The sequence below is a fragment of the Pteronotus mesoamericanus genome, unplaced genomic scaffold (assembly GCF_021234165.1).
Source record: "Pteronotus mesoamericanus isolate MK-2021 breed Mesoamerican mustached bat unplaced genomic scaffold, CSHL_Meso_final contig_169, whole genome shotgun sequence".
NCBI classification, from domain to species: domain Eukaryota; kingdom Metazoa; phylum Chordata; class Mammalia; order Chiroptera; family Mormoopidae; genus Pteronotus; species Pteronotus mesoamericanus.
Window position 1 is genome coordinate 6717561 of NW_026555068.1, and position 16183 is coordinate 6733743.

The 16183-nt window shown below is 35.2% G+C and overlaps 1 protein-coding gene across 1 annotated transcript in view; it reads right to left on the bottom strand.

The window, feature by feature from the left end:
* Positions 1-16183, bottom strand: part of ADAM32 (ADAM metallopeptidase domain 32) — a 72006-nt gene that overhangs the window by 18050 nt on the left and 37773 nt on the right. Inside the window, exons 12-14 of the mRNA XM_054565770.1 lie at positions 13857-14034; positions 8200-8292; positions 6792-6987 (exon numbers count right to left, since the gene is read on the bottom strand). Of these exons, the coding sequence (XP_054421745.1) occupies positions 6792-6987; positions 8200-8292; positions 13857-14034 (467 nt within the window). The remainder of the gene's footprint in view (positions 1-6791; positions 6988-8199; positions 8293-13856; positions 14035-16183) is intronic.

The following is a 16183-nucleotide window of genomic DNA, read 5'->3' on the forward strand; positions in this document are numbered from 1 at the left end:
TATCACGCCTCCCAAACACTGCAGATGCCCCGGGGCCCAGAGTCACAGCTGGTCCACTGCCCCCACATCTCAGGCACCAGCAGACCCTGCCCCTGAGTGCCATCCAAAGCCCTGCACCCTAAATCCCCTCTTGCTTAATGAGCACACACTTTCCAGTCCCCACCTCTGTGGATGCTCCGTGTGCGCCCGCGCCACTCTGAGCTAGCCAGCACCCCAGACCTTGGTACGTTTTCACTCCATACATGCCCATGCTCCAACCTCAGCCCCATTGCTGCTCCACAGGCGCCTGCGCATCAGACCCAGTGCCATCACCACCATCACAAGGGTACCCACGATGTGGAGCCAGCACCAAGAGGAATTCCCTTGGCCACTACACCCTCCATGGAAGAAAAAAAAAGATCGGGAAGGCCCCAGAAGTCTTTGCCACTGAAGAAGCCAACAACCTTCACCATCTGCTACAGACGCCAGGTGCAGCTTCAGCCACGTGAGGACCCCAGCTGCACACAGACCGCCACTGCCCTGCCCAAGCTGGAGTCTCCGCACTTTCATGAGGTAAAAGTATTTCTGCATCAAAACTAGACCATAAAGTCTGGAAGAGGTCACTGCTCCATCAAATATGCAAACAATGCAATACTATAAGAAATACCAAAAAAAAAAAATCAAGGAATTAAAATTTTCATCATTAGAGGATTTTTGTCAAATGCTTTTTCTGCATCTGTTGAGAGGATCATACAATTTTTGTTATTTCTTTAAATAAGCTTTCTGCCCCCTTCTCTTCTCATTCTAGAACTACTATAATTCACAAATTAATTCCCTTGATTGTATCCATGAATACCATGGGCTTTCTTCATTCTTTCTTTTTTCCTTTGTTATTCCCTAACTGGATAATTCCAAATTCCTGTCTTTTAACACAAAGTTTTTTTCTTCTGCTTGATCCATTTTCCTGTTGATACTCTCTTTTGCATTTTCCATTTCATTCATTGTGTTCTTCAGCTCCAGAATTTGTTTGGTTCTTTTTAACAGTTTCTATTTTTTTGTTAAACTTCTCATTTTGTTCATGCATTTTTCCTGATTTTATTGAACTGTGTTTTCTAGTAGCCCATAGAGCTTCCTTAAAAGAGCTGTTTTGAGCTCTGTATCAGTAAATCACAGATCTCCATGTCTTTGAGACTGGTCACTAGAAATGTACTGTGAGCCTTTGATTTTGTCATGTTTCCTCGAAGTCTTGAATTCCTGTCTTCACAAATGAAGCTGCAGGAAACTCCTCCAGCCTTTACTAACTGCCTACAGGAGACAAATAGCTTCCTTCAGCCGTCCCTGGGATTCTGAGGCTTCTCCAGGCCGTAATGGATACAACTGTTCAGCAATTCTTGCTCTCTCTTGTGGTAGGATACTTAAGCTTGTGTGACTTCGGTCAGTCCTGCAATGCACCAGGCCAAGTACTGACAGGCTACCTTTCGCTATTCCATGCATGTCGCTAAAGTACTCCAATGCATCCAAACTCATATTTTTTTGCTCCAAAGATGTGTTGTAACTTCTCCCCTGAAAACCTGGACTTCCTCAAAGGCTCTCTTTATCCACTGCTGACTGTCCAAGATAGCGTTTTACAGGCACTGCTGGACTGTGGCCGAGAGGGGCAGGAGCTGGTTTGTGGGCTACTGCATGGTCCACAGCCAGGGTCTGTAGGCCTATTACCCAGTGCACAGGTGGGCAAGACTCTTTCTGGTATGTGGTAGGGAGTCACACAGCTCCCACAAAGTCATTTCTGTCCATGATGGATGTCAAATTGTCATTGTTGCAGGGAAACTGATATGTATTCAGCCATTTTGCTGATGTCACTCTCCTTATCAACTACTTAATGAAGAAATAATACCGGTTACCAAAATTCTTAGAAAACAGAAGAGAAGGGAACATCTTATACTCATTTTATGAATACAGCATAATTCTCACATTAAAACCTGACAAAAATTACAGCTAATATATCTCATAAACAGATAAAAAATCCCTAACTATTAGTAAATCATATGTAAAAGTACATAAAGAGAATAATACATAAATGGGTTTCTTCTAGAAATGTAAGTTTTAACCCCTGTAAAGTCAAGTAATATAATATAGCCTATTAACAAACTATTAGAAAAATGAAACCGTCTCAATAAATGTGGAAAAAACATTTGAAAAATTCAACACCCATTTATGATATACACTAGAAATGTTTCTTTAGTTTTTTCCATAAAATAAAATATGCATTTTTCATTTTCACCAATAACTTTATTGATGTGGATATTTTCAGTATGTCAGCCATCTTCCACGTGATGCAGTGTTGATTTTTCTCAGTTAATGTTTCAATTTGATTGCTATCAACTTCAACTGGTCTACCCAAATGTGGAGCATCATCCAGCAAGAAATCTCCAGCACAAAACTTCGCAAACCACTTTAGACACATTCCATCAGTCACAGCACCTTCTCCATACACTGCACAAATCTTTTTTTGCATTTCAATTGCGTTTTTACTTTTCTTGAAATAATAAAGCATAATATGCCAAAAATGTGTATTTTCTTCCATCTTCAACATTAAAATGGCTACACAAAATTCATCAATTTTTAAATGCATGCTAATATGACAGGGGTCACAATACAATAAAAAAATTGTTTTGAATGAAATTAAAGACAACTAAGCAGTACTAGAGCTATCTTACAGAAAAAAGCAAACAAACTTTTTGGCTAACCCTATAGAAGGGAATTACTTTTAATGTTATAAAGGACATTCAGAAAATACCTATATCTAACATAGAGCTAACATCATACTTATTTAATGAAGTGTAATACTTAATGCTTTCCACCTAACATCACTAAAACACAGGATGTTTTACTAAATTTTTACTACTTTCATTCAACATTGATGCTATACAATGGAATAAGGAAAAAAACTAAATGACATACATACTGGAAAATAAAAGGTAAAACTTTTTTCTCAGAAGACATGTGTTGTGTATTTGTGTAAAAAAAATTCAAGAAAGTCAACAATGAAAAAACACTAATGAAAATATTAAGCTAGGTATTATAAGCCATTGTCAAATTCCAATGATCTCTATGTAATGTAATTTTTTAGACTAAAAGCATATAATCAGTTTACTTCCAACAGTAAATTTCATATCATTATTGTCATATTTGCTCATTTTTGTCAGCATTTGTATAAAAGAGAGCAACTCTGATGCTTGATTAGTTACCAGCCACATATACAGTATATGCTATAAATTTTCTTTCTTATACTGATTCATTTGAACTACTCTAAACTCTTTTATTTTTGTCACTTAACAATTGCACAACTACATCATAGTACAGTTCCATATTTTCTGATGACTAATTCGAGTAATACTTCTCTATACTTAGAAGGCATAATTATGTCTTCCTACATCAGATCATAAAAAGTAAATTGATGTTCAAAAATCAAATGTATTTCTACATACTAACAATTGGAAAACAACGTTTCATAAAAACAATAGTCTTTATAATAGCACCAAAACCCAAAACATTGTTAGAAATAATACAAAACAAAGATATAAAAAACATGTTCACTATAAACAACAAAACATGTCTAAAGAGGTTATGTTCTAATGTGGGGAAAGTGCTGCTCTCTGCGTGTTGGCAAAAACCCAGCACCATCAAGCTGGCCCTGTGCCTGGTCTGTCTGTCAGGGCATTGTGTTCTAATGCCATGTTGAGTGAAATGAGTCAGACAAAAAATGTCAAGAACCATATGATTTCACTCCTAAGTGGGATGTTAAGCTGAAAGGAACAAATGAGCAAACAAGAAAAACAAACAAAAACTCATAGACCCAGACAACTGTTGGGAAACGCCCTGTCTGGTTTCAGGAACTGTAACCACGCCAACAGGTGAGAGGACCCCAAGGCTGGAAATAATCAAGGAGGCCTTGGGAAAACAGGCCACTGAGGAGATGAAACCTGCCCCGCTCACGTCACCCTGCTTGGCCCTGTGAAGTTCGGTTGCTGATGACGGGTAGGTTTTCTCATGAGGAGAAACAACCTAAGACAGACATCGGCTGGTATGGGCAGCAGACATGGACTTGGGGGACGCGGAGAAAGGCCAAAAAGGCCCACACCCATCGGTTTGGCTTGGACATGGCCGGAGTCCTCATTCTATCCGAAAGAAGTCTCCTTGTCTCTTGGCTGCTCCCTCCCCCTACCTGGCTAAGACTCAAAACAATACTGGAGGCAGTCCTAAACTAGATCTGCCAGTTCCCAGGGGAAATCAGGCTTAAAAGTAAATTCTTTAAAGTATGTTTTGTTTCTCCCTCAAAAGCTATAGACAGCTCATGCTGGGAAGGAAATTTACATTATTCACAGACCCTAACCCTATACCCTTTGGCACTCTCATGTTTACACTCTCTTGTTTATTAGTCTCCTCTCGGACCCATGTAAATCGGTGTGTTCCTGCCATTTGTTTTCTTCAAAACATCACCTATTCTCTGTAAAATTAACATACTGATGTAATGAGATAGCCTGTGCATTCCTAGTACCTGGCCCCACTGATAACCTTTTCAATAAAAGCCTTTGAACAAAGGGGCTCGGGGCCTTCCCCACTAGAGGGAGGAGCCGTGTCCCCTCTCTTGGCAAAAAGAGAAGTGTTTGCCACGACCCGTGTTTATTCCCCGCATCTGTGACAACCCCGGGATGGGCTCTTCGGGATTCAGAGCCCCGCTCCCTCCTCAGCTGGCCTGGGACAGTAACCCTCAGATCCAGGAGCATCCGTGTGCCCCGCACTCCCCGCAACACGCTCTGGACCTGCAGCAGTAGTCGCCCAGACCAGGGACTAGCAGCAGCCTGTGCACTGCTCACCTAGGCGACAGATGGTGCCTGAACAGGGATGAGCAGCAACAGACAACAGAATGGTTATCAGCGGGAAGGTGGGAGAGGAGCATAATAAAGGGTAAAGGGGGTCAAATATATGGTGACGAAAAATGATATGACTTTGGGTGGTGGGCTCACAAGGCAATATACAAATAATGTATCATAGAATTGTATACTTGAAACCTATGTAATTTTATTAGCCAATGCCACCCCAATAAATCTGATAAAAAAGAGAAAAGGATTCATGGTCGCATAACTCTGTAAAAGGGCAACTTTTATGGTATGTGAATGATAATTCAAAATCTGCCTATAAGAAAATAATAGCCCCGGCCAGGTGGCTCAGTTGGTTGGAGCATTGTCCCATAGACCAAAAGACTGTGGTTTTATCCCCAGTCAGGGCACATACCTAGGTTGTGAGTTCAATCCCTGGTTGGGGTGTGCACAGGAGGCAACTGATTGATGTTTCTCTCTCACATCGATGTTTCTTTTTCACATCGATGTTTCTTTCTCTTTCTCTCTCTCAAAAGAAAAAAAACCAATACTCATATCCTTGGGTGAGGAATAAAATAAATAAGTGAATGAATTGAATGAATAAATAAGTAAGCCAAACTCATAGAAACAAAGAGTAGAGTGGTAGTCACTGTGGGCTGGGAGGTAGGAGAAAAGAGGAGATGTTTGTCAAAGGCTACAAACTTCCAGTTATAAGATGAATACGTTCTGCAAATCTAATGTACAGCATGATGCTTATTGTGTACTTGAAAGCATATCATATACTTGCAGGTTGCTAAGAGAGTAGATCATGAATGTTCTCACCGTACACACAAAAAAAGAAATGGTAGTTATGTGACATGATTCAAGTATTAGCTAATGTTACGGTGCTCATCACTGCAATTTATGAATCAAATCAACATATTATACACCTTAAACTTATACATTGTATAATCTGGGGGTAGGGAAGATTTTCATGTGAGACCAAAAACTATAAAACTCCTATAATAAAACATAAGAGAAAAACTTTTGGACATTGGTCTAGGCAATAATTTTTTGCACATGACACAAAAACACAGGCAGCAAAAGCTAAAATAGACAAGTGGGGGCTTCATTAAACTAAAAACCTTCTCGGGGAAGGAACAATCAACACTGAAAAAGAAACACAGAATAAGAGAAAGTATTTGCAAATATTATATCTGATATGGGGTTAATCCCCAAAGCATATGTCACAATCCAATAACAAATACAAATAATGGGATTTTGCAACAGCAAAGACTTGAAAAGACATTTCTCAAAGGAAGACATTAAAATGGTCATCGGATATATGGAAGATGTGCTCAACATCACTAATCATCAGGGAAATGCAAATCAAAACCACAACTCACACTTTTTAGATAATTATTATCAAAAAGACAAAAGATATAAGTGTTAGCAGGAATGTGGAGAGAAGGGAACTTTCGTACACTGTTGACAAGAATAAAATTGGTACAGCTATTACAGATAACAGCAAATAGACTCCTCAAAAATTAAAAATAAATGAACTTATGATCCAGAAATAATATATATATTCATTCTATGAGGCTATTATTACCTTATATGAGACCAGTGTTACATTCTATGAGGCCAGTATTATATATATATACAATGGATATTTTGAGTAGTTTAATCGTGGCAATTATTTCACAATGTATATGAATACCAAAGCATCAAGTCATGTACCATAAACATATGCATTTTTAGTTGTCAATTAATACCTCAATAAAGTTTGAAAAAATAAAAATATGTAAGTTAAACAGAATAAACAATTTAAGTTTATATACTTATATATAATATAAATATATGGAATATAAATTATACATAATTGACCATTGTCTTGCTAATGTTAATAAAATATTAAAGACCAACTACATAGATGTTACAAAACAGTATTACCTTTTCCAAATATGGATTCACAACGTGCATCAAGATCATGGCAGTCTCCATCATAACAAATAAATTTGTTTTTACATAAACGTCCATTGAGTATAGTCACATCAGGAGCACATTCTCCTGAGCTTCCATTACAAGATTCAGGAAGATCGCACTCTGGATGCGCAGTGGGCCTACATACGGTACCTGCACTTGCAAACTAGTAGAAATTAAAATATAAAAAATAAAGCACTATATATGATAGTTGTGTTTATCAATATTTATTTCAAAATCGTGTTAATTTCATTCATATGTTGATAACCCATTAATGTCTCTTAATATCTTCTATATAAAGTATTATGCTAATTATATTGAAAAACATGAGTGTTATTAACTAAAACGGGAGATAAAACATATACACAAGGAAAAGTATAATATAAATATGGTGTGATGAGAGGCAAGGTTTTGTCTGTGTTTTTGTGCAAGGGAGGAAAAATCACTTTTAGCTTGTGATAATTACTCCTTTTGGGTGAAAATAGTTTAACTTATACAATTTCCAAATAAAATACAGTTATTCAAATCACAGTCAGTAAATATGGAATATCAGTAATTACAATCTTTCTCCTAAATTATCCCATAGTTAGCTATCGTTTCCACATACAGAACTCTAAAAATTTATATAAAGAATCTTAAATGAACATCTCTCATACTCCCTAATTGATTGTTTTCAGTTGACACTAAAAAGATCAGCAGTAAGAATGTAACCACATGATAAGATTCTAGAGAAAACTAACATAAAACTGTGTTAGTGAAGGACAGTCAAGAATAGAGAACCCATGGTAGGTATTTCAACAGAGGGATTCTCATACAACAAATGTGTTACAAATATATTCAAAGAACTGAAAAGGAAAACAGGGGACACGAGTCAACACCTTTTATCATATAAGCTAAAATGTGATCTTTAGGACAAATTATCTTTGAATTATAAGTTTATAGTTTAAATTTTATGCTAATGTAGCATTTGGAACTGTTCTGGTGAGCTTCATTATTTATACATTTGTGGGAAATTGCTATGTCTTTCAATATATATACAGACACCTATCACAACCAGTAACATTTTTTATTTGTAAAATATAAATGTTGGATGAAGTGAATGAAAATAATCCCTTTTAATGGAGATTTTCTAAATTGGAGAATTCTGTAATAGCTCTCAATCAAGGCTTGAAAACAAAAGCATCAAGTTAGGGAGAATAATGGCATTATAATAGAAGACCTCAAAATCCAACGAAAGTTCACAAAATTCGAAACCTGATTCTGAATTTAGTTATCTTTTTTTTATTTGAAAGGTCATTTGTTTGACTTACAGCGGTAGGTCTGAGTGTTATAGAGAATTTCAGACATGGCTCATTATGCACGTAAACTGAAATCTTACTTTACAGTTGTGGCAGCACAGCCCTCTGTCACACTCCGACTCGGGCTTCAGCACGCAGCGCACAGGGTCGCAGCAGCTGGCTGGCCCGCATTGCTGCGGAGGAGACGAATGTAAATAAAAACTCATTATAACGTAACATAAACTTTGGCAGGAGCTGTATTTACTGGGCTTTTGAGTTTTGGGAAAGAATATGAATGCTTTCAACATTTATAGATTTTTGTATCTCTACACAATTAAAATACTAAGGTACTTCAAGAGAAACAGAGTAACTGGAACCCCATTAACTCTCAACTAGAATACTGGGCAAAACACATGGAACACTCTTTTCAGAATCTGGATAATGTTAACAGAGAGGACAGTGGTTACCAGTGCCTGGAGGGTGGGAGAAATGGGGAGATATTGACTTAAAAAATATAAACTTTCACTTATAAAATGAATTATTTCTGAGAAACTAACATACAGCATGATGCCTCCAGTTAACTATAATGGATTATATACTTGAAATTTCATAAGAGGGCAGATGAAGTATTCTCACTGCACACAAAAATAAGTAACTGCGTAGTGATGAATATGTTGGATTGTAACAATCATTTTACAATGTATGTATATAGAAAAATGCCACACTGTACACCTTAAATATATATATACAACTTTTATTTGTCAATTATACCTCAATAAATCGGGGGGTGAGGGCATACAGAGTGTAGGCCCACTGCAGAGTTAAAGAGAACAGTCCCTAAGGCTTCCTTCATCAGTTCCATCGTCAGTTCAGTGAAGTTTGACAGTTTACCAGAAGACCTCACGGACCTCACTAAAAGCCGGTATACGCAACAGTTATGGTTTATTGCATGAAAAGGATACAGATTAAAATCAGCCAAGAGAAAAATCATCTAGGATAGAATCCAAGAGAAGCACTAAACATGAAGCTCTTACTACCTTCACCCCATGGAATCAGAGACACACTACACTCCAAGCACTAATGTGACACTTCTTAACTCACTCTATGAGGCCAATATTACCCTATTACCAAAGTCAAGACACTACAAGAAAATAAAATTACATAACAATATCTCTCATAAACATGGATGCAAAATATTCAATAAAAATTAGAAAATCAAATCCAATAATGTATAAAAAGTATGTACCACAACCAATGGGACTTATCACATGTATGCAAGGCTGGTTCATCAATAAACATCAATTAATATAATCCACCATATTGACAGGCTGAAGAAAAAAATCATATCATAACAACTGATATATTGAATAGAATAAGCATCTGACAAAATCCAACTCTCACTTACACAAAATGTTAGCAACACCAGAATAAAGGGGATCTTTCACAATCTAAAAATGAACAACTAAGAAAAGTCTACAGCTAACATCACACTTATGGCTAGATATGCTTTCCCCTTAGAGTTCAGGATGAGGCGAAGATGCCCCCTCTCACCACTGCTTTCAAAATCTTAACACAGTAAAACAAGAAAATACAATTTTTAAAAAACTACATGTTAGAAAGAAAGAAGTAAAATTGTTTTGTCCATAGATTACATGATTGTCTCTGTAAAGAAAATTCTAAATAATTGACCAAACAATAATAGCAACAACAAAAACTTCTCATGGCTAATAAGTAATTATACCAAAGTTGCTAGATACAAATTAGTACACAAAATTCAACTGTTTTCTTGTATAGAAACAATAAAAAAAGTGAGAATTTAACATAAAAAAAACACAATTCCATTTACATTATCACCAAAACAATGAAATTCTTTGGAATAATTCTAACAAAATTTCACAGGATCTATATTTAAAAAAACTACAAAACTCTGATGAAAGAAATCAAAGAGGGTATAAATAAATGGAGAGATATTCCATGTTCATGAATAGGAAAACTCAGTATTATTAGGTCATCAGTTCTTCCCAACCTGATCAAGAGAGTCAATATAATTCCTATCAAAATTCCAACAAGTTAAGAAACTGACTCTCAAGTTTATATAAAAAGGCAAAAGACTTATGCTAATCAATATAATACAGATAAAGAAAAAGGAGAAAGAGGAAGAGGAAAACTGAGGGATTGACAATACCCAACTTCAAAACTTACTATAAACTGAAATAATGAATGTATGGTATTATACAATAATGAATGTATGGTATTATACAAAAAATAGAGGCCCCAGAAATAACCTGTACAGAGATAATAAAGTCTTTGACAATGAAGCAAATGCAATTCAATGGAGAATGGATAGTATTTTCAATAAATGATGACAGACAATTGGATATCCACATGAAAAATAAGGAACTCTAGACACTGACCCTACATCTTTCACACATACCCAAACAAACCCATGGAAAAAAACCCCAAATGCATCACAAACCTAGATGTAAAATTAAAAATGGCAAAGGACCTGAATAGACACTTCTCTAAAGAGAACATACAGATGGCCAATAGACATATGAAAAAATACTCAACAGCCCTGATTATCAGAGAAATGCAAATTCAAACCACAATGAGACATCGTCTTGCACCTGTCAGAATGGTTATCATCAATAAATCGATAATGCAAACTGGTGCAGTCACTGAGGAAAACAGTATGGACTTTCCTCAAAAAATTAAAAAAGGAAATGCCTATGACCCAGTGATTCTGCTTCTGGAATATATGCAAAAAAATCCTAAACACTAATTTGAAAGAATATATGCACCCTTGTGTTCACTGCAGTGCTGTTTACAACAGCCAAGATTTGGAAGCAACCCAGGTGCCCATCAGTAGGTAAGTAGATTAAAAAAGCTGTGGAATGTTTACACAATGGAATGGTACATGGCCATAAAAAAGGAAGGAAATCTTACCTTCTGTGCCAGCATGTACGGACCTGGAGAGTATTATGCGAAGTGAAATAAACCAGTCAGAGTAAGAAAAGTAAGAAAAGTGAATATGATTTCACTTATATATGGAATCTAATGAACATAATAAACTAACAAAATAGGAACAGACTTAGACACAGAGAACAGAGTGACAGCTTTCAGAGGGGTGGCAAGAAGGGAGATGGGTGAAAAAGACAAAGGGATTAAGAAAAATAAACAAACAAAAAACATAGACACAGAAAACATTATGGTGATTCCCAGAGGGAAAGGGAGTGGGGGAAGGTGGAGGAGGGTAAAGGGGGGATAAATGGTGATGGAAGGAGACTAGACTATGGGTGGTGAAAACAATATAATATACAGATGACGCATTATAAAATTGTACATTTGAAACCTATAATTTTGTTAACCAATGTCATCCCAGTAAAATCAATACATTTTTAAAAAGGAAGAAGATCTAAACTGAATACCATGCACAGAGATTGGCAGACTCAATATTGGTATGGATGCAATACAGTTTCAATCAAAGTCCCTACATTCACATGATGAGTCTCTAATTTATACGGAAATACAAGGGTCCTAGAATAGTAAAACTATCTTGGAACAGACAAAGAACAGTAAGTCTTTTTTCGAGCTTACTATATAAGTACATTAATTAATAAAGCATAGAATTGGAATAAGAACAGACATAAATCAAAAGAAAAGAATCCAGGGATAGACACACATGTGTGGTGCTTTGTTTTCATAAGGATGCTAAAGTAAAACAATGGTGAAAAGGTAGTTATTTTAATAAATACTGCTAGAAAAAAGTCATATTCTTATAAAGGATGATTGTCAACCCAAATCTCTTAACAAAAACAAACTCAAATGGATTACAGACTAATTTAAAATTTTTAATTGTATAACTTCTAGTAGAAAACATAGAAGAAAATATTCATTACTTTGGGTGAGTAAAGATTTATTAGGACATAAAAAGTGTGAGCATAGCAGAAAAATGATAAATTGGACTTTATAAAAACAAATAATGTCTGCTATTCAAAGACTAAGTTAAGAAACTAAAAAAAAAAACTAAAAGGGTAACATATAGATTAGAAACAAATATGTATAATATACATGTCTGACAAAGAAATGGTATCTAGCCTATAAAAGAACTTTTACAAGTCAATAATAAAAAAATTAAGTGGAACCTAGCCAGCAAGCAACCAGGCAAGGAAAATAGGACTAGCAACATTGAAAGAAAGAAGAAACCAACAGCAACAGGAGGGGGGTAGTGGGAAGGGGTAGCGGGGAGGGTCAGATCAAGGAACAGGTGTAAAGGACACATGGTCAAAACCAAGGTGGGGAAGGATTGAGGGCGGGAGGTGGGGTCGGGTGGGGCATGGGAGAGTGGTGGCAGGTAAATGGAAACAAATATATTGGAACAATAAAAAAAAATTTTAAATATAAACACCTTAGTTTTAAAAACTGGCAAAATATTTGAGGAGATTATTCAAGCAACAAATGGCTAATAACAAGAAGAGAACATGCTCAACATGATTAGGGTCATCGAGGAAATACAAATCAAAACCATCGGAAGTTTCACATATCATTGATAGGAGTGTATAATGATGCAACAATTTTGGAAAATAGTTTGGAAGAGAGTTTCTCATAAAAATACACTTATCATATGACCCAGCAATTCTTTTAGGGATTCAGAATAATAGCCCAATACTGTTAACAACTCAAATGTGCATTATCAGGTGGATGGGAAAACAGATTGTGTTATATCCAAGCAATGAAATATTACTCAAAAAAAGGAAGAAACTATTACAACATAAAACAAGGTGAATCACAAAACACTGTATTGAATGGAAGAATCCAGACATAAAGAATGTGTGTTGTATCATTTCTTTCATGTAACTTTCTTGATTAGGCAAAACTGACATAATCAGAAGTTGCCTGGAGATGAGGAGGAAATGACTGCAAAGGGAGCATGAGCGAACTTTTGGATATAAAGATAACAACCTGTATTTTAATTGCACCAATGTTTATATACATTTTTCAAAACTCATCAATCTGTATATTTAAAATGAGTACATGTTATTGTATGTAGATTATGTCCCAATAAAAGTGACTTTAAAACAGAGTAAAGAGGGAAGAATTATTCTACCAAATGGTAAAACATAATACAAAGAAAGGCACAGTAATTAAAACATGATACGCACACATACATTTCAACCCATATATGTATCAAACTCTAATATCATTTCCATCCATTTATTTTGTATTCACAGAAATTTATGATATCTGCTGTACTGCTGCAAATACTTAATTGTCTAGAATCATTATATCCTGCATTAAGCATTCATACTTTCAGGACTTACCTATCAAAATAACCTAATATTCAGGTTGTAATATTCCCACAGTCCTCCATCACCATATTACTGGTTCCATTGTGAACTGAGATCCTAAAGGATACTTGATGATCCACTGTCATATTAATCTTCAATAAGGCATTTATAAAATGTCCAAAGGTTAAGTACAGATTTGAAAAGATCTTCCATATTTAGTCTGGAACCCAAAACCTCATTCTAGACCCCCATTTTTCCCATCAGCAATAATATTTTGGAATACATATCTTCAAAACTCTTCAACCTATAAGATTTAGACAGTATATTCTTGTATATATTTCAAACTTGATTTCATTTACCACCATATTCTACCTGCTGCTCAGTCATATTTGAGATCCGTAACATTTATGACAAGGAGATTAACTAAAACAATAACTTTATTCATCAATGCCCCCTGTTACCAGACTTACTTCCTCAGTCCCACAGTCACAAACTTCGGGGCTCTCCACTCTGCCATTGCCACAGATTGCTGCTTGAGACGCTTGCAGTTGTGGTTTATTCTGAAGACACTTGGCACCCATATTTGAAATGAAATTTTTCAAGTCAGTCAAACTGCAAGTGCTGAAAGTCTTCACACCACTGGATTGCCTAAAGATGAGTTCATATAATGTTGTTGGCAGTATATTCTTGAAAGCACAACTCTATATTATATAAATTAATTTCAAAATGTTAAATTTAAGAAAAATGGTAAATGTTCATAACAAAAGCTCATAGGCTAGAATCATTCTTGAGGAGATCATGTGATTTATTCACTGGAATACATGCCCTTATTGAAACAAAATTAAGCAAAACTCAACAGCAAAAACAAACCACCAATTAGAAAATGGGTAAAGGTCTTGAACAGAAATTTTTTCAAAAGACAATATATAAATGGCCAACAGGTGTATGAAACAGTGCACAAAATCACTAAACATCAGGGAAATGCAATTAAAACCATAATGAGATATCACCTCACACTTGTGAGAATGGCTAATTTTTTTTTAAAGAGATAAATTCTGGCAAGGGTGTGAAGAAATCGAAACCCTGGTACATACACTATTGATGGAAATATAAATTGGTACTGCTGCTATGGAAGACATTAAAGAAGTTTTTCAAAAAATTAAAGACATAACAACCCATATAATCCATAAATCCCACTTCTGAGTATATAATCTGGGTAATACACACACACACACACACACACACACATACACACACACATAAATCCCCTACTATGGCTCTATTACTGTCAACCTCTCACTCTATGTCCATCAATTTTCTTTATGTATTTAAGTGCTCCTATGTTGGGTGCATATATGTTTAAAAGGGTTATATCCTCTTGTTGGACTGATCCCCTTATCATTATGTCTTTCTTTGTCTCATTATAGCCTTTTTTAAAACTATTTTGTGTCTCATACAGATATTGCTACACCAAATTCTAACACATTCTAACAGGTCTGAGGTGATATCTCACTGGGGTTTTAATTTGCAATCAGGATCTCAGTCTATCTGCACTCCCACATTCATTGCTGCCTTATTCACAAAAGGCAAATATATAGGAGCAAACTAAATATCTATTGACAGATGAATGGATAAAGAAACTGTGACATCTACATGGAATCGAATATTATTCAGTCTGGAAAAAAGGAAATCTGACATATGCAAAAACATGGATGAAGCTTGAGGACATTATGCTAAGTAAAATAAGCCAGAACAGAAGCATAACTACTGCATAATCTCACTTATATGAGGTTTCTAAAATAGTTAAACTCATAGATGCAGAGAGTAGAATGGTGATTGCCAAGGGTTAGGAGAAGGGAAGCATAAGGAATTATTCAATAGGTATAAAGTTTGTTATGCAAGATGAATAAATTCAAGAAGTCTTCTGTACAACATAGTGCCTATGATTAAAAATACTGTATTGTATATTTAAAAAATTTAAGAGGACTCCTTTTTAAATGAAAAAATAAGAATATATTGATTTTAGTTTTATATGCATTACAAACTAAATGTATATCTAAAATTTTTTTAGTTTTTGGGTGGGATTTATGAAAATTCTTCCACATGGAGAAAATTGGCTATATATGTATATGATACCTCTGCTGATGTGAAATAAAACTGAAATGATGGCGTGGAGAAAACTCTGTACCATTTTATGTAAATTCCCATACGAATATTAACAACTCTCCAAACTTTTCTTCTACTTCCTCCATATTTGCCCTTGATCATTACAAAATTAAGAATCAAGCTCTTTGAAAGTCTGAATTTATTCTAATGTTTTCCAATGTTTTTCAAATGTTTTTACTATATATATAATGACAGCTAATTCATTAAACATAACTTACTTGAGGAAATAATTTTTGTCTTCTGTATTGTTAACATCACATTACCTGTATAATTCTCAGAAAATTGTCTATTGATTATTTATAATAACAAATAGAAGCCTTAGTCCAGAACATTTTATAGAAATTGAGCCAGTATACAGGGAAGCTGAAATCCTCACCAAACTCAGACAGTTTATAAATTAGTAGGGTCAGTCACACACAGTTAAAGACTTTAAATTCAGGTGCTTTTTACCCAAAAATTCACCTTTGAACATTAAATAATTCAATAAAATATTTCCTATTAAATATTAATAGATATTTCACTCTAAAGCATATATTTTGATGATCTAATCACCAAAATTGAAAGGTGAAGAAAATTTATATTTAAAAACTAATATTTTTGCTCTGGGAAATAGTTATAGTCAACTATATAT